The 27,234-nt window shown below is 39.1% G+C and overlaps 4 protein-coding genes across 10 annotated transcripts in view; 1 reads left to right on the top strand and 3 right to left on the bottom strand.

Moving 5' to 3' along the window:
- Positions 1–57: 57 nt before the first annotated feature.
- Positions 58–1,762, bottom strand: LOC124410430 (40S ribosomal protein S15Aa). Its single transcript, XM_046888790.1, has 4 exons — positions 1,637–1,762; positions 967–1,101; positions 408–573; positions 58–286 (listed from the first exon to the last, which is right to left on the bottom strand). The coding sequence occupies exons 2-4, from the start codon at positions 1,097–1,099 to the stop codon at positions 193–195; spliced, it is 393 nt and encodes a 130-aa protein (XP_046744746.1). The 5' UTR covers positions 1,100–1,101; positions 1,637–1,762; the 3' UTR covers positions 58–192.
- A 496-nt stretch (positions 1,763–2,258) lies between these two features.
- On the bottom strand, positions 2,259–4,590 carry LOC124410429 (SUZ domain-containing protein 1-like). 3 transcript variants are annotated; one of them, XM_046888788.1, is made up of 4 exons: positions 4,379–4,590; positions 3,461–3,531; positions 3,199–3,400; positions 2,259–3,074 (listed from the first exon to the last, which is right to left on the bottom strand). In XM_046888788.1, the coding sequence occupies exons 1-4, from the start codon at positions 4,430–4,432 to the stop codon at positions 2,955–2,957; spliced, it is 447 nt and encodes a 148-aa protein (XP_046744744.1). In that variant the 5' UTR covers positions 4,433–4,590; the 3' UTR covers positions 2,259–2,954. The 3 variants fall into 3 exon arrangements, with proteins under 3 accessions (XP_046744744.1, XP_046744742.1, XP_046744743.1); XM_046888786.1 differs by having other exon boundaries at positions 2,259–3,036; positions 4,379–4,582; XM_046888787.1 differs by having other exon boundaries at positions 2,259–3,036; positions 3,199–3,391; positions 4,379–4,580.
- LOC124410427 (glycoprotein-N-acetylgalactosamine 3-beta-galactosyltransferase 1-like) lies at positions 3,950–10,310 on the top strand. 4 transcript variants are annotated; one of them, XM_046888783.1, is made up of 6 exons: positions 3,950–4,068; positions 6,488–6,702; positions 6,990–7,168; positions 7,561–7,768; positions 7,851–7,989; positions 8,065–10,310. In XM_046888783.1, exons 2-6 carry the CDS (start codon positions 6,672–6,674, stop codon positions 8,606–8,608), a joined length of 1,101 nt encoding a protein of 366 aa, XP_046744739.1. In that variant the 5' UTR covers positions 3,950–4,068; positions 6,488–6,671; the 3' UTR covers positions 8,609–10,310. The 4 variants fall into 4 exon arrangements, with proteins under 4 accessions (XP_046744739.1, XP_046744738.1, XP_046744740.1 ...); XM_046888782.1 differs by lacking the exon at positions 3,950–4,068 and adding an exon at positions 5,012–5,290; XM_046888784.1 differs by lacking the exon at positions 3,950–4,068 and adding an exon at positions 5,403–5,420.
- The window catches only part of LOC124410424 (mediator of RNA polymerase II transcription subunit 13-like), a 28,041-nt gene continuing 10,714 nt past the window's right edge, over positions 9,908–27,234 (bottom strand). The window contains exons 3-17 of one of the 2 annotated variants that reach the window (XM_046888776.1): positions 20,625–20,793; positions 20,376–20,521; positions 19,836–20,268; positions 18,446–18,598; positions 16,888–17,452; positions 16,590–16,796; positions 14,291–16,012; positions 13,814–14,144; positions 13,374–13,669; positions 13,076–13,267; positions 12,647–12,958; positions 12,202–12,540; positions 11,750–12,034; positions 11,380–11,651; positions 9,908–10,884 (exon numbers count right to left, since the gene is read on the bottom strand). In XM_046888776.1, the coding sequence (XP_046744732.1) occupies positions 10,752–10,884; positions 11,380–11,651; positions 11,750–12,034; positions 12,202–12,540; positions 12,647–12,958; positions 13,076–13,267; positions 13,374–13,669; positions 13,814–14,144; positions 14,291–16,012; positions 16,590–16,796; positions 16,888–17,452; positions 18,446–18,598; positions 19,836–20,268; positions 20,376–20,521; positions 20,625–20,793 (5,555 nt within the window). In that variant the 3' untranslated portion in view covers positions 9,908–10,751. The remainder of the gene's footprint in view (positions 10,885–11,379; positions 11,652–11,749; positions 12,035–12,201; positions 12,541–12,646; positions 12,959–13,075; positions 13,268–13,373; positions 13,670–13,813; positions 14,145–14,290; positions 16,013–16,589; positions 16,797–16,887; positions 17,453–18,445; positions 18,599–19,835; positions 20,269–20,375; positions 20,522–20,624; positions 20,794–27,234) is intronic. The other variant, XM_046888777.1, reaches the window with a different exon arrangement.

Genomic DNA, 27,234 nt, shown 5'->3' with positions numbered 1-27,234 from the left:
TTTTTTTATTGATGTATAATGAAAAGATCGGAGAAGATGGACCTGTTTAAAATTATGTTCGTATCAACAGCATTTATTGATTGGTGGTAAGGTTTTTCGCATGTTTTCTATACTGCGTATTTGTTTCTTGTACAATTAAGCAATTGATTGTTATTGACACGTTTTACTGTTGTTGTACAAAAAAGAATTAAATTAGAAGAAGAATCCTAGGATTTTGCCTCCAAGATGTTTTCTTCTTGCTTCTTCATGATCCATAATACCTCCACTGGTTGTCAATACAACATACCTGTGAAAAAAGTGTCACATATATCAATAAGCTTTGTGTCCAAATTGTGAGTGACTACAATATTCAGTGAATTGACTCGATGTTTTGTAGTCTCATTAATTAGAAATATTTAAATGCTTACCCAAACTGACGAGACGGTAGTAAATTGTTGGTCCATTTTTCAATGTCTGTTATGGGAACGTCAAATCTCGGAGAGATAACACCACATTTGTTTAGCCTGCCTGTCAGGTTCACTACCACCTTTCCACTGCGGTGGTCGTCGACAATTTCAAACTCACCAATGTAGCCTAAATGCAAAATTAGAAGTGACTTAATGTTGTTTGGAATTCCTCTAAAATAAAATATATCGATACTGAATGAAAGATATTATTTTGACAAACCACATTTTTTTTTAAAATTATATACCAATGAAAGGAAACAATAATGTAATAGCACAATGACAAAGAAAAAAAATTACATTGGAATAAAACTACCATTTTAGTAAACTGCTATGAAAGACGATACCATGTAAAACAAGGCTACTCAAAAATCAATTGTTGGCATTACTTAAATGATTTAAAAGTAGGTTGATCAAATAAATATTTAGGATTAAATGTGGTATCAAGAAAGTTTGCACAGTTTGGTCGAAGCATGCACTTAGAAGTACACGTTTCAAATTTACATAAGCTTGAAGTACTCACCATGCTTCATCATGACTGTGAGGAATTTGACAATCACCTTCGAACAAGGGCGAAGCAGGACTTGCCTCTTGCCACGTTTCTCGGCATTGTTGATCGACTTGAGCGCGTCGCTAAGAACGTTCATACGCACCATGGCTGGAAATAAATATGCAATTGTTTGAATATTGTGCTTATTACTAGCTGCTTGAGTTGTAACAAGTTTCGATTAATTGACAACTGTGAAAATGTACGAACAACAATAAGTATTTTCGTCGAGAATCGGTACTGTGATTTTTCAAATAGCTCCAAGTGATTTTGAATTATTGTAAAGAAAAAAGACTCGCGTCACCGGAGATCATGATGACAGTAACATAACCTAAAAAGAGTAACACAACGGTAGTCGAATTTGCTGACATCAATATTAGACCGATTAGACTGACTCAGGCTATTAGAGACATCAAAGATTAAGTTGTAATTTTTTCATGAACAAATTATTTTACAATATTGAATTAATGAGAACACGAACACAGAACATCACGAGTTAAATGCTCCGGCCTGTTGGCCAGGAATCACGTACACGACGAGTATTTAAGAAAGAACGTGGAATAAAGACATATAAACGCACAACAGAGGTAACTGTAACGTAATTAATCTATTTCCACTTCGGATGCAGAACAGTTTTGTGGATTACCTGCGATTTATATTTTGTTTACCACAGCGACATTCACGCTCGGTTATCGCTGGCAAAAGAAAGATTCCGCAGGCGCAGATGACGCAGGAACTCCCCTGGACTAATCGATTTTCGAGACGAACCAATCGAGACTATCGTTTTTCTGGACAAACCCATCCACTTCCGGTGTCGAATCTAAATTCTGAGTAGACTCTCTACACGAAACCGTACTCATGGGCGACATTTCGCACTTCGGGATTGGCAACAATTTTATTTACGACCACGAAACCTAATACGTATAAATCATGCTCCTACCACTTGGATCTCAATAGAACGCATTCAATAATTTTGCGCTTGAAAGCCCGTTTAAGATTACGGTGGAATACGCAATATGGATAATAAAATAGCGTAATAAATTTGTGGGTACAATTTAATGCTAGATTGTTTCGTCAATATTATTGTGTATAATAAATTTTGAATAAGGCCAAATTTCGAATTCCGGTTCGCTATATTATTCCGGAGACTTTTTCCATGAATTCACTGAACTATGTATTACACAGAGTCACGCTACTTCTAGCTTAAACTTAGTTAAAGTATGAAAATATTGCTGGAGGTTGGAGATTAACTGGAATATCAATAGTGATACAACAGGAATATTTTATATTATTGAAGGTATAATGTATGTGTTAGAGTTCTCGATATCGGCACAAAAATTCTTGTCAAGCATTGCGATGGAGAAGAAACGATTTTCTGCATCTTTCGTCTGTTATTAAGATAAATAAAATTTTTTCCTAGTTCTGACGATCCCATTCGAATCAAGAACCTCTGGTCCATTTGTAACAAAAACAAGAAAATGAAAATAAAAAAAAAACTTAATAAAAACAATGTCGAATTGGTATTGTGTGAATATTTGTTTTGTGTAGTTTTTTTTCTCTTTTCTTTTCTTTTTTGGCAACAGTGTCACGTTATTATGTAATTAGCATTTCATATCATTGGTACGTGTGTTGGGCGCTGTGCAATATGCGGTGGTGCTCTGTGGCCTGTTGGACGCAGATCCAAGCAAACTCCTCGTTGTTTCCAAAGACGCCACGGTCTCAGCTGCCAAGAAGCGTGGAGCTGCTTTTAGAATTCTGCGGTCGGCCTCATAGCCGCCTCTCCGCCTCCCCTGGGGCAGGGGAGGGACCAAGAGGATAAAGATGGGTGAGGAGGGAAAGACCCTGGTAACAGCGCTACCTGCGGACATGGAAACCTCGGGTTCCATCAGGGCCAATTGGCATCCGTAGCACATTTGCGGGGAGATTACTCCCTGGAGGACTCGGTGGCTTTGGCTGAATCCTGTTTACTTCACAGACCAATTTCTCTTCCGGACTTTTTTCCTCTCCCAGAATACGTTTGCGTGCCTCTGCATATTCTTGCTCCCTCTAAAAGTTACTCCATCAATTGAAGAAAGTTGTTTCGACTAGATATCGTTTACGTAAAATAATTACTTGTCTAATTGGAAATTAGACTGATTCACCTTTGTCTTCAAGGCTGATTTCAATGAATCAAAAAGAGTCTTTCTGGAAATGCGGATCAAAACTTACCTGTTTTAGGGATTTTATGGGCTGCTTTGGTTTGCCGTCTCCATTGAGGAGAGGCCCGTCTCCGCTGCCTTGGGAGTGCCTTGCCGGCCTTTTGAGGATTTTCACTGTAGGTTTCGGCGGGACGTATTGAGTGCGCATGCCATCTTCACCAAGGATGATCATCCTTGTATTTGAATTCTCAGTACCTGTTAAGCTGTGCCGATTGAGATTAGGCAACAACATAATAAAACAAAACGTCTTTTCAAAAATTAGAATATATTACCTCTGGGGTTCAACATCGTCTAAACCTTCCAAGGGATTCAATTTCAGTGCTTTTAATTTTTTGTCCAGCACCTGCAAAAGCACGAAGTCATCATCTATCATTATCATTCAAGAGAGAGTTGAGAATATCAAACTTTCTCTTGTAAAACATCTGTGTGGGGGATGTTCCTTGTCGTTACTGGCTAAAACATTAACCCTCAAGTACTGCACCGAGTTACGTTAGAACAGTCTGTTTGTAAAGGGTGCTTAATTTTTTCTATTTTCAGTTCATTTATGTCATGTCGTGAGTACTAAAAATTGTATGATATTCTTATCTATATGTTCTTTTTCTTTACTGTCTGGCGTATCGATAAAAGGAATAAATATTTTTCTTTACTGTCTGGCGTATCTGTAAAGAGAAATAAATATTTTTTACATCGGTATAACTACCACCAATTCTATATGGATAAAAGGAGACTCTGCGATATGCTACCAGTCTGTGGTGAAGCCATGTGGTGTTCAAGATTTGATACATAAGTAACGCACGCAAATATTCAATTTTCGAATGTAAAGTTCCGACTTAACAAACTTCTCGGAAATGACGCGAATTCACCTGTACGCAGGTGTGTGGTAAGTCTATGTGTGCGTTTGGGTGTTTGAATCATGAACTCGAATGGAAACCAAAAATAATACGTGCCTGATGAGAAAATGACTGGACGTGTTCCGGATTGTTGAACGATCTCCGTGTAAAATAGATGCATGCAGTGGTTAGATTTCGATCTACTTTTAGATACGGCGCAGCTGGATAATGGGGAAGATTTTAAGGGCAATATAGGTTAACATGAGTGGTCTCGAACGGAGTAATGCATACGGGGTGCGTGTCGGGTGTAACTGAAGTTGCATGGCTCCGAATTGATAAAGTACATCAGCATACGCTTACCCCAGATTCCTCCATTTCTTCCCAGCTTTCGTAGACATCGTCGACAGCTGACATTACGGGCACTCTTGACGATATTAGGACCTTCTGAACAGCTAGTAAAATCTGTGACACGACGACGAGCGCACCACCAGGCTTAGAAGCAGTTAAAAAAAGAGGAAAAGGCTCCGTATGCCCCCCATAAAAATTTTCAACCACTCTGAACGCGTCGCGATTCGACAGGTTAGCCAACGTTACGATTTTCGCGCGGCCCACACAAATGTCCTATAACTTGTATCTGCGTTGTTGTTAATTAGTTGATTACATACGACTTAAATCATTCGAATCGTAAAGAGTTTCCTATATTTCCAAGAATTTTTATTCATTGAGGGATAAGAATTTCTTCCCTCATAATTATCTCGCTTGGAATTAATTCATTGTTTAATTGAGAAGAGTATGTATTGTTCTGCACAATTGCAACATCTCCTCGTGTCTTTCTGGAGGTTGTCTATAATTTAGACCAAGATTTAGACCATATAATAGATCTTCTTTGGTTCAGACCGTTTAGATTATGGAGTGAATTAGTAGTTCAGACTAAGTTCAGACCGTATACCAGTATTGGCACTATTGGCTAGTCTCCACTAGTCTCGTCTGCTTCCCAGTCTTTCGCCAGTCTCTCGCGGACGGTTGTCCGTGTTTGATGTCGAATTAGGATGCTGTTACTCGCAAATAAAGTGAAAAAGAGAAGAAAGAAGGTCGACGATATGGAATAGAGTAACGGTTCGCAGTTTCTCATCCCAGATCGTGAAAACTTGTACTAATCTTGTAGTTAGTTCATCGGTAAAATACGGTAGAATGTTATAGCGAAGTAAATCGGTAAATACGAAACAAAGCGCCAGCTGCGGGGAAGGTGTTTTGACACATTTTTCAGTGCCGGTACGTAAATGTTGACCTTTTGTAATTATTCGTACTTTAGTATCTCGGATCGTCGAATATTTATCCTCATTAATAAATTGAGAATCCGGTTTCCAGAATTCACATGTGACGGTGTGTTTGCTACTAAAAAGTAACAAATTATTGATCTCTTTATAAGGCTATTTCATACCATTTGTTCCACCCCTTTTTAGCGTCTATCATTTTCGTTGCACTACATCTGGCTCATCGCGTTCTTTTATCATGACAGAAAGAAAAAATTCTCTTGGAACGACATTTAATCACACGCGATTATTCCTTGGTTTATCAGACTTTAAATTAGCTCTATTCTTCGATAATTTATTGAGAACCGTTTTTCAGCTGCAGTAAACTTAAGAAAAACCATGCTCATATATTTTACACCCTCGAATACGTTGTATTATACAACTCGCTCATTGTGCTAGTATTAAACATTTATTATCCTTTGGTAAATCAACCAATGTACATACTGTAATAGTTATTTCTTCCACTGTGATAATATGTCTTTTTACAATGCCCATTATGATATCTTACAAGAAAATTTTGTGTAAATAAATTCAATCATAGACCTCAAAGTCGAAATTCGATCATAGTATTTGAGGAGTATAACTGTTTCATACTTAATGATAAAAAATAAATTGTGTAACTTGGTTTTATTTTCTATTTTTTCTCTTCCATCTACTGATATACAAATAATTTAATTATAAAAAATGAATAAACAAAAAGAAATGAAAATTAACGTTAAATAAAAACTGATTTGAAAGTACACACATTTTTCTCTTATAATTTGTCTGATTTCCTCAACTGTATATGCAGTCTAAATGTCGAATAGAATTAAATTTTGCTATCTGTAAAATATGCTTGTCTAAGCAAAAAGTACTTTGATGAGCTGCTCAACAACACATTCCCACTTTCTAAACCTTGAAGACTGATGACTGGATGTATTATTATTATTATTATTATAAATAGCATCAGATATTTTTAGTTTTCTACATGTAAATCCTGAGTTTTTTTTTATTCATTTTTTAAACGTATTATTTCTTGACCTATCCATTTAATTCACAGAAGTAGTGAGAAACCGTTGATACATATGAACTGTTTGAGAGAATGTAGTTCCTGTTCAAAGCATTGATTAGGCCTATTTTGCGATATAGCTGATAATAATTTATCCAATATTTACAGTAAGCTCCAAACCCTGAAAACAGAGAGCCAGCACATTTACCAGAAGATTTGACATTGGACCAAATAGATTGCCTCCTCGTGTATCCATACTCGACAGTGATTAGCTTTTGGGACTACTTATGCAATTTTCATGGACTGCCATTTTATTGTTGGCTAAAATTTGGATAAACAAAAATCCTCCACTATGGGACAGCAGTGGGTACCGGGTCTAAATGGTAAGTTTTCCAGAAAAATTTATTGAACATTACACGGTAGGTGCACCAGAATCAAAAAGCATAATAGTAGCAAAGCTCGAAGAATTATAACAAAAATTGAAATCATTATCTCAAGAGCTTGTTTCGTTCTTCCACTTTGCCTGTACTTTTGTAGGTACGTAAAACATTGTCAAGTATAATGTTAAGATTGTAAACTGCACAGTCATCTACTCTGACATTATACACAATAAAAATAAGAAAGGTGATGGATTTAAGGTGGTACGAAGATTTGTTATTACTGATATTAGGTGGTCGCGGTGGTCAACGATTTGTACTGACACTCGCTACAGGAATGGTTTTCGGGTTTTTTTCGGCTTGCTTGCTTCTTGCAGCAACAAATGATGCTCCTCGCATGTTTAACTGGATCACTGGCAGCCCTGCGGTATCTTTCAGAGATCCTCATCATTCCTCAGAGCTTGAATCAGAGGTATTGACTAATCCTTAATAGAATCCAATCCCAAATGCACTACTAACGCAACATAGTTTTACTTTCACGTCCTATATCCTGAAATGGATCAAAAGCTAATAATTACATCAATCTCTCGTAGAGCTAAAACCAAAGTTCCCCAAATCTTGAAATATCTAATTATAATAAATATGCAATTCACAATGAATCTCACATCAGATGCGAGCAAGATTAAACAATCGTAATTTATTGGCAGCATTCACCCACGTTCTTCACATCTTTCAGGGTTACTGTTCAATTCTCATTCTCTACCTCGTATAACAGTTAAGGTTTGAATGTGAAGCCGAAGCAGAAAATTATATTGGAGTAAGAAATTGTGCGATATAATGAAATGAAAGTGATTTTACTTTCAGACAGGCCCAGAAACGGATGTAAAGTTTCATGGAGCTGATGAAGAATTTCACAAAGGAGAAGATGAGGTTGCCCAACAAATGGCGAAAAAAATTAGGGTTCTTTGCTGGGTAATGACTAGTCCAAAGAACCATCAAACTAAAGCTCGTCACGTGAAAGCTACTTGGGGTAAACGATGTAACATCCTGCTTTTCATGAGCTCAGAAGCCGGTAAGGAATAATTTTTAGCCGCAAGAAGTAACGTTCAAACTAAAAGTTATTAAAGTATGGGAAATATGTTTTTAATCCACAGACACGAACCTACCGGCTATAGCTCTTCCTGTGAAAGAAGGAAGAGACAATCTGTGGGCAAAGACTAAGGAAGCTTTTAAATACGTATATGAAAATTACAGAGACAAGGCTGACTGGTTCATGAAAGCGGATGATGATACGTAAGTATTGATTGACGTTTGCATTAAGAGTATGTTTTTTATAATCCCAAAGTAATGCAATCAATTTTTTTTTAGGTTTGTGATTGTTGAGAATCTCCGCTACATGCTACAGTCCTATAGTCCCGAAGCTCCGCTCTACTTCGGGTGCAGATTCAAGCCGTTTGTTAAGCAAGGATACATGAGCGGAGGGGCAGGCTATGTGCTCAGCCAAAAAGGACTGCGCACGCTGGTAGAGGATGGACTGACGGATAAAACGAAATGCCGAGCAGACAACGGTGGAGCGGAGGATGTGGAAATGGGAAAGTGCCTGGAAAATATCGGAGTCCGTGCAATGGACACTCGCGATCCACACGGACGTGGCAGATTTTTTCCATTCGTCCCTGAGCATCACTTAATTCCGAATCACGTGGATAAAAATTTTTGGTACTGGAAGTATATTTACTATAAAGCAAACGACGGTCTGAATTGCTGTTCAGACAGCGCTATTTCATTTCATTATGTATCTCCCAACATGATGTACGTATTGGAGTATCTCATTTATCATTTGCGACCATATGGCATATCTCACAAGGTTCAAAGTATCTCGCCAGTACATTCCAGTGCTACGCCTGAATACTAGTCCAAAATTAATATTACTTTATGTAAGAAGTTTTAGACGGGAATTCTTGTCCATGGTGTCCAGCAGTTTGGTAAGGCAAATCGCCGAAAATTCACAAAAAATGTTTCTCCACTTAATTGCTTTCGTTCGTAATCAGGTCGTATGTTACATACATCCACAGGACTACTTTCATTTTTCATCATTTTTTTTCATCACTTTCGTCATTATCAAATATCTTTCGGATGTTCAGGGTAACTGCAAATTAACTGGAATCAAATAATTTGAGCTGCTACAATTCTCATCGCGATTCTGAAAAAAAACTAATGTTAAAGTTTCATTGATTATTCTCCGAGTTTGCTGAATCAAAATAATTACCTGATTATCTCCAGCTTTTCCGTATGTCACGACCTTGATATTTTAGCACTGTTCGCTGAGTTCTTCTAGTATTTCCTTATTTTCCGTATTCACCGAGCATTGGACACCACGTTTATTCTTGTACCATAATTTGTAATATACTAGTCATTTTAAACCAACGATAACTTATGTGATAGGTAATTACCAGCCACGTGCAGCTTGAAAAGTCATAAAGAAGAAAAGTAATAACGGCTTACGAGTTTTACCTATATATGTAGATACATGCGTTTGTAAATAATTTTTTTTTCTTATTTCTTTACATTGGATGATAAAAAGTAAGGATAAAAGGGTAAATTGCTCAAAGGATGGATTACTTTACATGGCAAGCATAAATAGAAAGGGTTCGATTGATAGTGTATTGAAAAACTTGAGAAAAAAAAAGAACCAATGATACAGAAACAAAATATACATTATTCCTGTCTTTTCGAATTATACCTATTATAATTACATTATACAGAAGAAATAAGGAGAGAAAATAAATAAATAAACGAGAAATTCTTACATTTATACCCTTTCTCTTTTATGCTTGCAATTTGAATTGCAAAACGCACTTCAAATTTAGAACGAAGTATATAATTATATATATACACATAAAACTGTATTTCGTAATATTAATATAATAATAATAATAATAATAATCCCAATAATGACGTACTACCCATGTAATAAATACTATAGATACAGAGTGAGTGTGGGTGTGTGTGAGTAAATTAATTATTCAATTCATTCATTAATTAGGGGGTTAGGGGTTCCTATGTACAGGTCATATTTGTACTATGCGACTGACGCAGTTTTGCCACCGCGGCTCCACCCAGACACGTGCCTCCCTCTCCCCCATCTCGTTCTCCGTCCCCTTTTTCATCTTCTTATCATGTCGTATCTTATTCCACTTATTTTCTTTTCTTCTCTTTGAATGATCAAATCCTTGGACGACCAAGTTAAATTGGCTAATTCCCGCGATATGATCGCTTCATAAATTATCATCTCTCTATCTTTAAACATTATAATATGTTACACTATGCCGTATGCATAAGGAGTACGGTCGTCCAACGTATCAAATGACATTTTTTTTTTCTTCCGAAGTCAATATAATTTTCACTCGTTACTAAAGTGTTGCGCTTCGAGTCTGGCTAACGTGATAACAGTGACTCGAACAGGGGAGCATACACATCGCGTTTCTCATTTCCACAACATCGCATACTTGGGGCTTTTATGAGGCAAATAACAATTACCCCCGTTTTTATTTTATTACCTATATAAAATTATAAAACAATGTAATATATTCGTTTTTATATTACTTGTCGCGCTAGTATGTAATAAAATTCTTTGTACAAAAGTTTAATTTACAATTAAAAACACTTGTGGATACATATAAGTTACTAGTGGTTCTGATGTTTTGTTATTGTTTTACTTCTTTTTCAAGTTTTTATAAAATTAACTATCTATTAACCGAGAGGCAATTCCAAACGTCTTATACTCGCTCTTAACGACGTACGACGATGCTCGTCTTGTTCTCGTATCCGAGTTTTGTATTCTAGGTAACAGTCCTCAATTTTATACAATTCCTTATTCTCATGGACGTCAACGATCAAGTCGGGAACGAGACAGCGATTCTATCGATATTCAACGTCGTATCACCGCAGTGCGGGTACAAAACTATTTGCTCTCGCCAAGCCCCGAGTAATGTTAATACGGTAACGAATCTGAGAGAGAGGAGTGCGCGCTGCATTACAAGAGGAGAGGGTCTGGGTCAGACGAGGGCTGCCGCTGCGTGGTAGAGCTGCATGAGTGCCTGGACATGGACCGGCAAACAGGATAGCCGGTCTTTTGTATTGGCATCCACCGCGAGCCAGGACAATGCGTTGTATCCTTCCAGCACATACCTGTAATCATTTGATACGATTGTGCAATGAGTGAAGTTTAAAAGTTATTGGCATAGCAAATATTTTTAATTATTTATATCGTCATGGCACCGGACTCACTACAGATATCCGTAATATCGATGTTATTTTTAAATGTGTACATGTTGAATCAATCTTCGAAGCATTTTTATACACATAGTGCTCGGTTAAAATCTCTGTAACGTCGGGTAGCTTTTTCAAACCCAACTCAACGATACTCTTCTAATAGCTAATAATGTTTGAATCTCATGTCATTTCGGTTAAGTTATACCATAAACTACGACGATCCAATTAATTTTATTGCGATATTATGACCTAATACTATAGTAGTAAGTTTTAGAATTTAATTTCACAGCGAACAGTAATCCTGTTCATCTCGGCAGGGTTACTTTTGTAATTTTACTTACCGATGGAACTTTACTTTACTGACTGAATAAATAAATAAATATTCACAGAATACTAATAAATATTACTGACCTAAGCACATCGGTGGTATACTGAGAGTCGAGGGGATGCGCAGTGAGTGCGCTCTGCTGCTGCAAAAGATCGTCGCTGTTCTGCTGAATAGCGGGGCTGTGCAGGTGTAAAGCATTCTTAAGGAAGACGGGACAAACACCGTCGAGGTGAGGGCATGCCGACCAAAACCAGGAGGGCATACGTCCAGTAGGTGCTGTGGATACCAAATACCCAAGAGCCAACGGCTGTTGCAAAAGCGTTCCGACCTCTTCGGCCTGGTCATTTACCGCCGTCTGTGAAATGAAGAAAGACCGTTAACGATATTCATTGCCTGGATTATATTCGTTATATTTCTGGAATGTAGCAAATACCCATCAGGCAAAATACTTACCCTGGGAGTGTTGTTGCAGGGGAAAGGGCTCCCGGGGCCGTCGTGATTTCCGAGGCCTGAACCCCCGCCCTCACCACCTAAAGGTGATCCCTCTTGTCGGTGTGGACTTCCTCCGGGACTTTGTCCTCCTCCGGCACCTGCCTCTGGCCAAACGTTAAATATATCGTTAAAGTCTCCCATTCCTTCCATCCCTTCCGGCATGTCGTCGTCAAGTGCCGAAAACAATTCATCATCCCCAAGATCCGGTCCGTTAATGTGTTGCTCTTGGAAAGCAGTTTGCGAAGACTGTAAAATCAATCGCAGTGTTAAAAAGAAGTAGTTGAGAAATGCCAAGTATAACATGTAGCTTTGAACACCGAGAGATTCATGTTCTGCCACTGGCAGTTGAATCTATCAGTGTATAAATCTTGGATATAGACAAATGAAGATTAAAATGAACGAGAAAAGCGTACCTGCGTAGTAGCTGAAGTAGGGAAGACGAGAATATGAGTACACGTGACGTCCTGCGGCGTGGACAGCTGGCAGTTAACCGAGGCTTGACTAAACCTTTCGTCCGGGGTAAATTGGTCAGCCATCAGCCGGAGTGTCGAGTCTGGTTCTAGAGATACTAGGCATGCGCTCAATACACAAGGTGCCGCCCCTGGGTACATAAGACTACACTGACCACAAATTTCTTTCAAATGTTTTGACGCCTTGAGAAGCGCTTTGCGAGACAGAAGCCAACTCCAGCCTTTCAGTTCACCATGGCCGATGCGACCCACCCGACCGACCACCAATCTCCAAGGCTGGACCTGAAAATTAAATGAACAGAATAAAATTAATTCCAACGTTTTTACTCTATAAATTGATACATTGGGAGGAATTTTATCAAAATATTTCATAGCACTTTTGACCTACCCCTTGCGACATAACGCCGAGAATAAAGTCCATCAACTTCTGAAGACCGACGCGTCTAGCCGATGCTCTCTTTCTGCGTCTTCTATTCGGCACGTCAACATTTATCGTCGCAGTCTCGAAGATTTCACCTCGATCGTCAGTAGCAACAGCCAGTAACCAGGCCTGGTCTTCGCTTAGACAGTAACTCAAGTAGAGCACCGCACATTCCTCTGGTCCCGCCATCCCGAACGATTCGGGAGCCTCGCTTTTCCCACGCAATGGCGCCAAGACATACGCCGGAGCGTAGAGCCGGTAGGGAGCTTTATTTCGTTCCTGTTTCGAGGATACAGAGTTCAAACGTTTAGATCATACCGTAGGAAATTGGAAAAATAACAAGTACGATCAATGCCTCGATTGGCGTCTGTTACAAGTATAAAAAGTTATTCTTACATCTTTGCTTTTGAGAAAGATATCGGCGGCCGCAGCGGTACCAAAACCGGTAAGACTTTTGACTGTTGAGTTATGATTGAGAAGTCGTCGACCTTGTAAAAATACGTTAAGAGCCAGTGATCTCATCTCATCCTGAGCTCTCCGCCTTTCTCTCGCTCTTCCTAATTCCATTATACTTTCTAAGGAAATCAACTAGAAACATAGAAAAATTCATATAGTCAGTACTCAAAAGGGTTATAATGAAAGAATGACGAAAAAATCTGATTGAGAAAACCAGTGAAGAGAAAACGACATTCACCTGAACGTTGATGTTAGATCTGATATTTTCCGGCATGCTGTTAACAGCGGCAGAATAAGCACGCAGCAAAGCCAAGATAGCGAGCCTCCTACGGTCAGGATCTTCGGCTCCGCCCAGTGAAAACGGTTCAACTAAATATACGACTACTGCGGGTGGTTCCACCTCCTCTTCGTCAGGCCCCACAGTTGTTGTTACATTATTTGTATTAATGGACACAGGTGTAGTATTGCCTGTCCCAGATCCAGCGTTTGGTGTTGTATTAGATAACGGTGTTTCGCTCCTAACATTTTCACCTTCTGTAAAACAACAGTCAAATGTTTCTCAATGCTGTAACTCAATTCCTGGCCAGAAATAAAACATGCAAAGATCTCTGGATATGAACACCGACACCAATGGATAACAATATCTGTTTAGAACAAAGAACTTGCTGAGGTAAATACCTGTAGGTTCTGGCTTTGGCGTTGAGCTGTCAGGAGTTGCCGGCGTTGTTTCAGGAGTAGGAGCAGGCGGTGGCTGTTGCTGTTTGCTGGGCGAATCTCCAGGCTCTAATAAGCTCCTGTCTTGAATAACCTGGGTTAGGTATGGCGCTAGTCTATAGTTGCAGACGTGTGCATAGAGCCTTAGCAATTCTCCAATTTGATTTTCACCCAGCAATTTAAACCATTCATCAATTGGCTGTTTGGTCAGTTTTTGAGTTGTTACTTTACCAACGCGAAGAATGCCGTCACGCACCACTTTCGATATCGGAGTATGTCTACCCAACCTGCATATCTGGAAAAGTAGTTACAAAAATTACGTTAGTAATAGCAGATTTCATTTGTGGTTAAGCGGTACTTCTTTGTACAATTGTCCTCTAAATGTATAGAAAAAAGATCTTTGCAGAAGAATTTACAGTCTAGCACTTTGACCGTGTTTACCTCATAAGTAGTAGATAGTTCCCTGAAGAACGATCTGACTTTTGTGATGACTGGTTCACTGTCGGGTGCGACGACAACGTAGGCGACATCTCTGGGGCCCGCATATGGTTCCAGTAATAATTTTTCCCAATAGCTAAGAGCATATGGGGATAGAGAGAGCCAGTCCCTGTCGTAGCCGACGACGAGGGCAGGGATTGGTTGGGGTTCGCACCTATCATCGGTACCTCGACCAGCCAAACGATGAAATTGTCGCCAAGTCAGAGGACCAGCAACGGTGTAAGGAGCCTCCCACATTCTGGTAGTACATTTCCTTTGTACTGCCTCCTGCAACAACGGCTGAAGAGATCTCATAACACGAACGATGTCTCCGCTGCACTGTGGCCCTCGAGCTCGCAGAAATACCCATCTATGCACGCCGTTAACACGATTGGCTTTCTCGTTTGGAGTACTGTCAACTTTTCCCTGATCCAAAGCAGCTAGCGACACTTCGTTACCGTCGTTGAACTCCAAAGTATTCACTGTGGGAACAAGCGACGAGTAATTTTTTATACCCGCGTATATCCTTGCTGCTCTATTCAAGCTACTAGCCGAACTTTGAACTATCAAGCACTGTTCTCTGAGTAGTTCAAGTACGTTCGGAGGTATCGAATCCAAGCCTTCCGGCGGTGTCTTCCCACCCCCGCAGGCGACCCCTACCAAGGAGCCCTTCTTTTTCTCAGATGGATCCTCGGCAATGCCGGTTATCTCCATTTCGTCCTCATAGAATAAACCCGCCCGATGAGCAAGACGACGATTGACAACCGCGCTAAATCCGCAATTGCATCGTATTTGATCGTCGTCTTGAAATTGAGCACCTCCCGGCCCCCAAGATCCAGCCAAGTAAATTCCAGCATCGGCTCCCTTTATATTACCGACAACCTTGGGCCCAGCGTTGCAAACGCAGAGGCTGCAGCTGTCGAAGTTGTGATCCCGGAATATATTCAGTGCTGTATCTCCGAGCAAAATATTAACTACCAATGAATTTGATTCCGGAGCCCTGATAGGCCCGGGAGTGTCAGCTTCGATGCTGTTCAAATTCTTGTTCAGATAAGAAGACGTCGTCGACGTTGCTGGACTTGGTTGATCGTATGGAGGGGGCGGAGGTCTTCCGGACAAAGTGGCCGCCCGATACGGAGTTCCGAGAGGCGCGGGACTTGGTGGGCAAGGTTGTTGTTGGACCGACCCAGGTCTAGTAGGTGGAAGAATTTTGTCGGGGTTACTATTTGTCACTGGATTGCATTGCCACGACGGTCTGTAGACGCAGTGCGACGGAAGAGAAACCGGCGGCAGCGACTGACTTGGTAAATTAGTCAGCGGAGCGTATTTCGAAGAGCCGACAAGTTTGCAAATTGGAGCGGGTTTAAAAACGTATGACCAATCATCGATTGACTCTTCGGCGGGTGATCCCATGTTTGGATAAATATCCGGCTGATGCCTGAGCGACCGTTGGTTGGTCGATAACTCCGTTTGATCCATTGGAGGGTCGTTGAGCTGACACGGCGAAGCGACAGGATTGTGCTCCAGGGAAGGTGGAGTTGGAAACATCTTCGACAACTCTTCAGGCCGAAGTACACCAACGCCTCGGCTGTTGTGTTTGTTGGCTCCGTCAAGCCTGGTCTCTTCATGCAGACCTCCAGACTTGTTTGATCCCGGTGGTGTTTGTACTTGAAGCTGGTTTAAGTTCTTTGGCAAGAAAATTATAATTAGGTTAGCAAATCTTACTCCACTGCAATGATTCTGGAATATTTTGCAAAAGTTACCTTCCGCTTTAGACACGTTTGCTGACAATGTAAAGTTTATGAAGTAATTTTAAAAAATTTCTAATTGGATCGTTTTTTCTTTAAACAGAAAGCTATATTTATACTATTCTAACGAAACTTATAATCAACCAATTCTCGCGATTCAATTTCATGCAATTTCAAGATCTTAACTCATCATTATGATATAGTTCTTTATTTGTACGAAAGTAAAATTTCGCAATTCGCACGTATTACTCAAGGTATTGCTATCAATCGTTGTTGCTAATCCAACGTTTTTCGCTTGATTGAATTAAACTTTTCTAAACAAGGATGCGTTTTACTTTCGTGTAAATACAGTATTCAAAATCGAAATTATCTCTGAAAATGAAAAATCAGGCAAATCGATAGATTGAGAAAACGCAAATGCGTTATTGCAGAACATCAAACAGAAAAACTAAAGGAAATTTCACTTTGCATAATACTCAAGGCAATGGAAAGCATAATAGCCTCTAAATACATACAGTCTCGTCGCTAGAAGTATCGGGATCAGAATTGTCGAAAATCTGATCAAGATCTTTATATGATGCTTGGAGACCCTCGCTGGTAAATAGAGACCCAGGCTTTGGAGGATCTTCTCTAGGTCTTCTAAGCCCATCGACTCCAGTTCCATTCTCTTCTCCTGCTGCGTCAAATTCGTAAGGGTCTGTTCTTCCTCCAGCACATTCACCCTTTGAAAAAATAGTTATCGGTCACACATAGATATCAAACGAAAGCACTTTCGTAAAAGAATTATTAACAAGTAACAGCAGTATATCTAACCGGAGCTGTGTTTGGTTCCTGTTTAATCTCGAGTTTAGGTGCTTGCGACTGTTGTTGCTGCTGATTCAATGGCGGATATAAGTTGGCCCCTCTCAAATTCGCAACTCCAGATGGTGAGCCTTTAAATCTCTTCACAGGATGATTGAGCCATGCCTCTTGTGTCGAATAATCGTAGAGCCAAGATAGAGGTTGTTCATCTTCTAGCAGAGCACCTTCGTATTCTCTGGATGCCAGGATTGGTCTTTTTAAGGTTGGTCCAGGGACAGGGCTGAAAACCTGGTTGCATGTGGACGAGGCCGACTTTGGGCCCTGAGGCGGAGTCATAGGCGGAGCAGCGTTGGGCTGGCTCGGCGGTGGCTGCGGACTGAGAGTAGGCATGGTCGGATCTGCTGGTGGGACAGAAGCTGGCTCAGAATGGGGCGTTGGAAGCGGAGAGGGTGCCGGAGATCCAGGAGAGCCAACCGATGGAACAGGCAGACAATCTCCTCCTGTTGGAGGTCCCCTTGGGTAGGAAGGGGGTCCACCAGGCGGCGTACTTGGAGCCTCGGTTCGATTCAGTAACAATCTGCATGGGTTTGAATTTATACAATTACTTCATAATATGCGGAAAACGGTGGCAGGATAAAAGCGTTTCATTATTTCATTTTTATAAAGTACCATGAGACCAAGTTTTGCTCTGATACAAGCGTGCGAACCTATAAATGTGATTGTACACATACCCACATTGAACATGCGTGACATAATTTAAACACATTAGCCTGAGAAAGGAGAAAATCACAAAAGAAAAAAATGTGCAGCATTAGTGTCACTGTGAAAAAATGAACGATGAATTTAAGCATAAATAGCCATGGATGTAACGATGTTCACTCTGCATTAGTAATGAAAAATGCTACATATTCTATCAACTTTCCAAGTATTAGAATGCAACTACGAACATACGCACACACACGTTTATTTCTATATTTCCAAAGAATCGAAAATTTTTCACAACAAAAGCCAAAGGGTGAGCAGGAATCTGTTTGAAAAATTGTAAACAAGCATCTACACAAACTTCGACAATATATGTCAAGAATATCCCAATTACATCTGTTAAAATATAGTGCTCGAAAAAAAAAAAAAAAATATTACTTCGAATTACTAGAGAGGATAAAATCACTTGCCTGTTACGAATATTGCTATATTTGAACATGTTTAAGACAAAAGTATTCTGTTAAGACAAACTAAAAACTCTTTGGAAAAGAAGAAGAAAATAAAAAAAAAAAAAACGAATACGAGAGAACCTCATGTGAATTTATCATTAAAATTAGTGTAATATATTCGTTTTAACTGATTACATGCTATGGTATTAGCAATGGGTAGGAACGGAGTGTCTCATCACCTCGGTGCGTGGTTATTGTATTGAAAGTATGTATTAATATCTAACCAGCATAGTAGAATAGTACAAGTTCAATTAGATGCAGATTGTAAGTATTTGGCCAGTAGATGATTATTTTTGCGATAAATATGGACGTGAGGTGAAAGATGATACATCTTATTGTCGGGGGTAGACGTTACCCACCTGGGGGCATTGGCAGGGGGAGGGGGAGGAGCATCCCACTGAGTCGCGGAGCGTCTGTGGAACGGCACTACCCTCCGTCCACCTTTATCTAATTTCTCCCTATGAAACTGCGTAGAGGATGCCAGACTCTTCCAACCCCCGGGGGTCGCACACCTGTAACCACCACTTTGGTTTTTAGCGACCGATATTACCCTTGCCAATATTTATTCACCCTTCATCTTGCATCTATCGTAAAGGTTCTCAAAGCGGCTTGACTTGAACCCGATTAGTAACGGTGACACGCTTTGAGACCCCGACGATTGCAACAATTTATACCTCGAAGAATGAGTACACAGTAAAAGAATGTTTGAAAAATATTGAGCTAATGCTGACTCGATTGTAATGATATATTTGTACCTTGTGATGTAAGACAGTCCTTCTTGTCCTCCAATATTGGTAAAGTATTAGTCAAATTGACGACACAAATTCAGAATTCTTACCTTAAAATGGTTCATGAGATTCAAAGATTGAGAGAAAGAAGGGGGTATATAACTACCAAAAATACAAATACCAAGTGTGACACATTTGAGCCATCATCGATACCTGGACTTACATGCACACATTGCGACAGCCATAAAAGATCTACTATCGATACGGTAATAAACATCTGTTTACTATATCAACTTCTTACAGTACCAAAATATACCCTAATTCTATGTCTCATGCAGAACGTGGACCATCAAAATTCTAACACTGTTGCCATGGGCAAGTAAATTGGAGTATATGGTTACAGCAGCCTACAGATATACTCAATTATATTGCATTAATAATCGAACTGGATGGTGTCTATTTATCATGTGTCATAAGCTAAGTGGTTAATAAAAAATACCATCCAAATCAAGCTCAGCTTATAGCAATTGATACAGACGCCGGGATATGATAAGATACTACGGTATACTCATTCATGCCTCTAGAAAATTATAAAGAACTACTTTCAATCCAGGATCTGTATTCATGTTGTAAAAATTGAGCAAAATTTACAGTGCTTTAGATCACTTCAAGGGAAATTTCACATTAGACAGATCCTAAGTTTAATTCTTTTTCATTTTGTAACGCGTAATGTTAACAACATCATCTGTAGCATATTTCTGTGTCGGCGCAGCAGTGTTTAAATATTACCATTCACAAGTAATGATTTACAAAGTCAACGTCTCCAAGATTTCATTCAAAATTTTATCTATGATATCAGTAGAGAAATCTTCCCTCCATAAATTAAAGACTTCTGTCCTTTCGCCGACAAAAAAACACAATTGCATAAATCTGGGCAGCTTTTGTCAAGTCTTACGGATTTTTGTCTTAAATATTTCAATGTTCTAAAGAGGTGTTTAATGAGTGTTTTCAACATTCTTACTTGGAGCAGCTACAGGAAGACTTTTTCGTGGCATCGGCAAAGGTCCATGTGCCGGGTTCCGGTGAAGAATCGATAGTCTTAGGTGTAGGCATGGGAGAGTTTAGCGTACACTCGGCCCACACCCTCTCCGGCAATTCACTGGCTGCTTTCAAGTCCCTCTGCGTGGAAAGAGGGTGCTCGTAATTGGCTGGGCTGCTCGGCGGTGAGAGAGGAGCATCAGCTGGTACATCGTCCATATCAGTGACGAGAACGTAGCAAGAAGGATAGCGCATACGAACTCCGCCAACTAAAACTTCGACCAGTGGCGGTAGTCCTGATTCCGTCGATGCACCGTTTATGGGATAGAAATGTCTCCATTCCTCTAGAAGCTGACTATCGACTCTGCCAACTTGACCGGTCAAGGTGCCGGCAAGTCCGTACGGCGCTAGGATCACTGCAAGCAACAACGTGGACTCTGATAAATTTGAACCAAAGTTCTGTTTCGATTCCTTCAACCTTTGATTTAGTACGTGCCTGAAGTGTTTAACAAATTTTTCTCACCCTTGACAGCAGATTGAGCAGTTTGAGTACGTTGAAGACAAGCCCTGGTAAGATGTCGTACCGCTGGATGTTGCCTGACGTCCACACTTGCACATACAGTGCTTTCTCCATGAACGAAAAATGCGAACGAGAACGACAAGTGACTGCTGTAAAGTTATGAAAAACGTTAGATCAGTACGTCGATAATGAAGAAACATTGCAAATAACCAAATTTATGATATACACTTTTGGGAAAAAAATCTAATATACCTGTTGCAGCGATGTTTCTCAAATCCATCGTAAGGCTGGACAAACCACTTGCCAAGACGAACAAAATCACGAGAAAGTAAGCAACGTTCGATCAAATTGTGCAGGGCCTTGAATAATAACGACCGGCACTCGTAAGACAATCCACTTTCCCAAGAGCCTTGTTCACCTTCTGCAAAAAACATAGAATATTGTCATAGTTGTTTTCAAAATAAGTCACACAAAATATTTCAAATGGGAATATCCCAATCACTGAATGTTATCTATGATGCATATACTTTAAACGCTCCCTGATCAATAATATTACCATAAATTAATGCATACTTTCTTTTCATTGTATTAATATTACAAAACCGATTAATGACTTGACGATAAGTATCGCAGTAAGCTCGGTACTAAGATACAGGAGTAATGAATTATCAATAAAACATGTACCATTGATCAAAGCATCGTAATATATTCCCGACCTCCCTACAAACCCTTAATAGTACATTTATTGCAATCACTCTGCAATCATTGGTGAACAGATTAATCATTACTGCTAACCGAGAAGGATATTCTCTGTATTAATTCCTCTTTGCTGTCCAGAAAAACCAAAAATCTTTTTGTAACGATGAATTACAAGGTGAAATTTTTCAATTCTACATTTGTCTAATGTCAACTTTTGATACATTTCTTGATTGAGTGTATACCACGTTGTAAACTTTACACAGACTCAAAATTTAGGTGCAAAGTCTTGAATAGAATTAGACAGGTACAAATTATGGTATAATCATCACAACCATCATCATCATCATCATCATCATGTTATTAGCAGGTAGAAACATAGAAAACACTGAGTGAGAGAGAGAGAGAGAGAGAGAGAGAGAGAGAGAAAGAGAGGGGACCTCTTCTTAGTTACGCCCTCGGGCCAGGGCCTCCTAAGGACAACAGACATTTGTTACAAAGAGAGAAAGTGAGACAAAGTAATGCTAGAGAAAGGGAACTGCGGCGAATGAGAGAAGGAAGAAAGAGGTTTTGACGGAGTGAAAAGTGGAAAAGTTCTAGAATTTCATGGATGTTAGAGATAGTCGCTTTCCCTTGGCATTGCAATGACTGTGTTTTTTCTTCTGCTAATGTTTGAGCTTTTTCTTCTTCTCTCTCTATGTCTCTCTTTCTCTCTCTAAGCCGTTATTAACTGAAACGTAGCGAAGTTCGATCAATAATAATTTATATCTGATCAGATTATTATTTCACTATAAAAACAAGACTTTCTTTGCAATTTTTTCAAATTTACCGCTCTATGCCTTGATAAGCATACAATGCTCATACGATATATACCAGTCAGTCACAGTAAGACAGTTTCGAACACCGTAAGCACGTACGTCTAAAAATATTTCGCAACTGTGATGCGGTGAGAAAAAAAAGTTGCTTAAAAGGCAAAGAAATGGGGGGGGGGGGGCTCTCACAAAGTAAAAGTCCGACTGACAGAAAGAAAAAGATAGATAGATGGATAGAGTGAGAGAAAGAAAGAGAGAGGAAGGAAGGAACAGAAGCAAGGATTGTGCGTGTTTAAGGTACAGTTAAATAAGAACGCGTGACGCAAGCGTGACGTCACAACAACAACAACGACGACGACGACGGCGACGAGGATTAGAAGGTACAAGCGTTCGCCTGTGAAACGTCAAATTAACCGTAGATGGAGAGGCGTGGATTGGAAGGGGGTTGGATTCCCTCTGTTCGTTGCAGCCTGTGCTATATGAGCCTCTGTTCTCCCCTGCCGCCCCATCATCCCCCAATAGAGGCGGTGGAACGACTCACAAGGGGTTTAGAGGGTTTTAGAAATCAATGCACTTCGCGGCCTGTTATGGATCGGGTAGAACGTTTACTTGGGTTTTTGGGGTAGTAGGGTCAGGGTGGCGCGGCGGATATCGGAGACAGATCGTGGATCGCGGGGTTGAGCAGCACTGGCTAGCGAACCGCGGGTGGTGGTGGTGGGTTTGGGGTGAAGCCGAGTGGAATGAAACGGAGAGAAGAGAGCGGAGTACCGCCCGGAGACATGTGTTTTGGATCGATAAACGATAGCATGCTCTACGTGAGTGGAAAAGAGATGGTGAAGCGGCAGAGAAGAACTACGACGGGGAGGGGGGAGGCGAAGGCAAAGAAGAAGAAGAAGAAGAAGAAGAAGAAGAAGAAGAAGAAGAAGAAAAAGGGCCCCGACCCGGTTCGTCGGATGGGATACCTTACTATGTAGTAGTACTTAGCGTCGTCGACGAGCCAGTCGAGTCGGCCGATCGGCATTCGGTGGCACGGCGTGTCGGTCAGGGTTCTAGATCCCTCCCACCCCCGACCATATTTGAGAAATCAACCGTTTGCCTAATTTCTCTGCTTCAGGTTTTGAGTGAAATTTTTTTTTAAAATCGGATTTCGATACTGACTAATACACGTAGAGAAGAAATAGAAGAGCCGATTTTATATTAAGAACTATAGATTTTACTCATGATTTCAGTAAAATATGAACACGTGCGAAATTTTTTTATAAAATAAATAAAAAAAAAAAATGAAAAAATAGATCAAATAAAATAAATCCATGTCAAGGATACTTTTTACTTCACGAATCGATATCAGATTTTTATTCTGTAGACTGAAATGATTTTTCACTGTTTCTATAATAAGAGTAAATTCTTCATTTTACCAATTAAAATTTAACGTATATGTAACAATTCCAGTTTTCCGGACAGACACAATTGTCGATGATACAAAGCTCTAAACGACCAACGGTTTTTGCACTAACGTTCTATGTATCTATGTATATCTGTATGTATGCATGTGTATTAGAGTGAATCGAAAAAAATAAAAACTGTCGTCTACCCTCAAAAATCAAAGATACAGCTGACATAAAGGTCTCCGTATACATATGTGCCATTATATTCCACATCACCCCCTCGATTTTGATCATTTCTCGGTACGATATTAAACACTGACCCAGACAAAAAAAAAAAAAAAAAAAACCTCAAAGATAATTCCGAAACACTTTCGGCTCGGCTGCAGCATCGTACTAAAGAAAATGATCAAAATCAAAGTTTGATGTGAGGTACCTACGTGGATTTCAAATTTCACGTCGAATGACCCCTATATACATATACATATACGTGGAACGAGGAGCAGCGTTGCGCATACACACACACACACACACACACAGGTCGTTGCATTTAATACCAGCACATCACACACGTAGGTATATGCACGTGTTAATGACGTATATAATACCTAGGTCTATAGGTACACAATATACGCGCATGGTGTACGAATACGTCAATTCGGTCGCTTATGTATGTGTGTTTGTATGTGTGGTAAAATGTATATGTATATCAGTTATATTATATGTATGGTAGCGAGGCGTTGAGCAATTCTATATAACCGCTGACGCGGTGAATGCGATTCAAGTTGAAAATACAATCCTCGCAAACTGCATAATCACATTGTACCTATTTACCTATATACACATATACATATATATTAATTTATAGACGGAACCGATCAACTCTTGGGGGGGAGGGGGGGGGAGGGGGGGGGCAGAAGGTGGTGGAGAGTGAAACCTGCTCTACGTACCTACATTCGCGTTACGCATTTTGTGGGGGAGAAGAAAAGGAAATAAATAAAATGAATAAATAAATAATAACAACAACAACAACTAAAAACAAAATAAAACAAAAACGTCAACCGCGTAAAGTAAATTCATCGTAAATGAAAGGATTTTTTTTTTTTTGTTTTTTAAATCATTAATAAAGGGGGATGTAATCGTAAGTGGAGAAGTGAAGAGAGAAGCTCAGCGTTAATATAGATTGAATTATATTACCGTGACCGTAAGTGTCAAACTTTAAGAGTTATAAATCAACAACAATATTCCGGATATTATAACAAGATTTTATGAAAAAAACAAGAAATAGTCCGATACTAAGAATAATTACAAAATTAATATTAAGACTCACAATATATGCTTAGATCTACGATAATGAAATTGATGTAAATTTGACTGACTCAAAGGAAAGAAAAGGAGGGGAAAAAAATTACAACAAAAAAAAAAAGGGGGGGGGGGGAGGGGGGAAATGTCTGTACATTCATCCCCACGACACAACATATTTTTTTTTATACACACGCCCGTCGTAATTCGCGGCAAAAAATCGCGTTCATATAGCTATAACTTATCATCTATACTATAGATATAATCGAATATAAAACGATCTATCAGATATAATATTATATCGCATATTCTTCTGGATCGCGGTACGCGGACACACGTCGTGTTGTTCAAGCCATCGAGTATGAAAATCAAGTATTTTCCACATTCCGTACCAGGCGTAGAATTTTTTTTTTTCTTTTCTTCTTCTCACTTTTTTTGTTTTTTCTCCTGCGACAATTTTTCAAGGTTTCACAGTGTCACATAGAAACGCGAACGACGGCATCGAGACGAGGTCACGGAATCGAGGCTATCGAAGGAAGAGGTCACGAGATCGTATCTATTTTATATCTTTATTGTACATTTGTACAGCAAGCTACAATGCATGCGTCTTTCTAGTTAAGTAGGTAATAACATGCTTTGTGTCATGCGCGTGTTGACCACGTGGTAGTAAAAACCACGATATATCTATATCTATATCTATATGTAGGCACGCGGTACGCGGTGAAATAATCTGAAAATATATATATACAGGCTACTTCCTACGAAATTTTTGGTCAAATCTGAAATTCCCTCACTTTTCCGGACAGGTATTCCAGTCTGAAAATAAGATTTTTCCACTAACCATTCGTGAAATACTCAACTCATTTTTTCTTTCCTTTTTTAAACATCAATACTAACACCTTCGATATTACCAATAAAACTACGATTAACTTACTCTGTCAGACCATCAATTTAAAAACAATTACAGACTGCCATTTTCCCTCAGAAGATAAGGAGGGGGGGGGGGGCGAACGAAACAAGATTCGACATTAAGCAATATACATAGAATGTTATGAAAACAAGATAATTCACGTGAAATTTTTACCCCCCCCCCAGATCGACGGTGTTTTGTGTACAGGAACGAGTTTTTATTTATTTTGATTTTTCGTTAGTCGGAATCAAAATTTCAGTTTTATTTTCAAAAAAAAAAATTTCCAGACTTTTCTCCGCAGTGGGGAAGAAAATAAAGAGAAGAAGAAGAAATAAAAAAAACTCCCGAGTTTTCCCCGATTTTCACAGGTTTTCCCTGTGCATGTATACGAAATCTGAATTTTCCATAACTTGATTACAAAGGTTATAATTTTTTTTGTCCAACAAAACGATTGTAATATAATAACGTACGAGTACCTACTTAGCGTAGAAATGATTTTCAACCGCTTTGATAATAAATAACACAAAGATAAGTGCTTAGAAAGCGTGCTTAGAAATATGTATACCGATTGTATCACAATAATTAAATAACGTTTCAATAATAGTCACATGAATACTGTAAATAGCGACGAACCTAAGTGTATTATAAATGAAAAACCATAAAATGTACTGTATCTTAACGACAAAAATCAACGTATGGAAAATTACTCGTAAAATGATTATGTAAGTGTCTATATAAATTCTACGACCGGTAAAAGTGTCATAATCAGGGAATTTCCTCTACGCACTCAGAAATTTTGCAAAAGTTATTTCCAATGACAAAGTACAAACGATAAAGAATCACCGACCATTACCATATACGAATGAGTGTAATGAAAACGTTTCAATATAAATAATAAAAACGTTTGAAACAAAGCGGGTCGAGAAGTACGATGAGATATAGTCGATCCTTATTATTATAAACAGGATAAGCGTAATCAACCGCGAATACTTTCTTCCAACGTCATAAAAGTCGGGTTGTTCGTAGAATTATTTCTTTTGCAATAGAATAATAATAATAATAATAATTTTAAATAAAAAATGTCTTGGAAAATTTTCATATTTTGCATATTTTTCAAAACATCAAAATTTTTTAACGAATGTTTTATTTTTCTTTTGGACTATTGAGATTTGCGGAAATTATATACGGAAATTGCAAAATTTAAAAAATGGTGAAAATTCTTTGGAAAAAAAAAAAAAAAAGTTATGCACGGATCTGATATGACACGAGGTAAATGACCTCCTCAATAACACTTGGAATACCCCATATTATAAATATATGCGTATTTTTATCAAAAAAATTTTATCAAAGTATTTTTTCAATTCGATCGTAATTGGTTCGAATCCAATTCGTTGAAAAAAAGATAGAAATAAAGAGAGAGAGACCCAAAGAAGTCACAAGATCGTGCGTCGAGGTTCCCGGATTAACCTTCTTAGATACCCATGCATGATGTATAAAAAAAGACGGAGCGAGTTTTCTTGATACAGTTCCGCCAATTTACCACATACATTTTTTTTTTTTGTCTATAAAATTGTACCGTAATGAGAAAAAAAAGTTTGAAAAAAAAAAAATCGTTTTTTGACGATTCCTGACGTTTTAAAAAATGTGGAGCAAGCTCTTAAAAATTTTTTTCGAACTATCCTTTGGAGTAGGGCTCTTAAAACATCAAAAACTAACATTATGTCACACGAGATTCAAGAGAAAAAAAAATGGTCCGTTTT

This window comes from Diprion similis, chromosome 9, assembly GCF_021155765.1.
Source record: "Diprion similis isolate iyDipSimi1 chromosome 9, iyDipSimi1.1, whole genome shotgun sequence".
Taxonomy (NCBI): Eukaryota; Metazoa; Arthropoda; class Insecta; order Hymenoptera; family Diprionidae; genus Diprion; species Diprion similis.
Note: the sequence above shows the minus strand (reverse complement) of the source record. Positions and strands in the feature narration are given on the sequence as shown.

What these genes read in the sequence shown, in the direction of transcription:
- LOC124410430 (XM_046888790.1), bottom strand. Translation starts at nt 1,099, where the DNA reads ATGGTGCGTATGAACGTTCTTAGCGACGCGCTCAAGTCGATCAACAAT. An exon ending in CACAGTCATGATGAAGCATG is followed by an intron (nt 574 to 966) that starts GTGAGTACTTCA and finishes TTTTGCATTTAG; the next exon opens with GCTACATTGGTGAGTTTGAA. An exon ending in CTACCGTCTCGTCAGTTTGG is followed by an intron (nt 287 to 407) that starts GTAAGCATTTAA and finishes CTTTTTTCACAG; the next exon opens with GTATGTTGTATTGACAACCA.
- LOC124410427 (XM_046888781.1), top strand. Translation starts at nt 6,947, where the DNA reads ATGGATTTAAGGTGGTACGAAGATTTGTTATTACTGATATTAGGTGGT. An exon ending in CCTCAGAGCTTGAATCAGAG is followed by an intron (nt 7,169 to 7,560) that starts GTATTGACTAAT and finishes TTTTACTTTCAG; the next exon opens with ACAGGCCCAGAAACGGATGT. An exon ending in ATGAAAGCGGATGATGATAC is followed by an intron (nt 7,990 to 8,064) that starts GTAAGTATTGAT and finishes ATTTTTTTTTAG; the next exon opens with GTTTGTGATTGTTGAGAATC.
- LOC124410429 (XM_046888786.1), bottom strand. Translation starts at nt 4,432, where the DNA reads ATGTCAGCTGTCGACGATGTCTACGAAAGCTGGGAAGAAATGGAGGAA. An exon ending in AAGAAATGGAGGAATCTGGG is followed by an intron (nt 3,532 to 4,378) that starts GTAAGCGTATGC and finishes GTGCTTTTGCAG; the next exon opens with GTGCTGGACAAAAAATTAAA. An exon ending in GACGATGTTGAACCCCAGAG is followed by an intron (nt 3,401 to 3,460) that starts GTAATATATTCT and finishes GCCTAATCTCAA; the next exon opens with TCGGCACAGCTTAACAGGTA.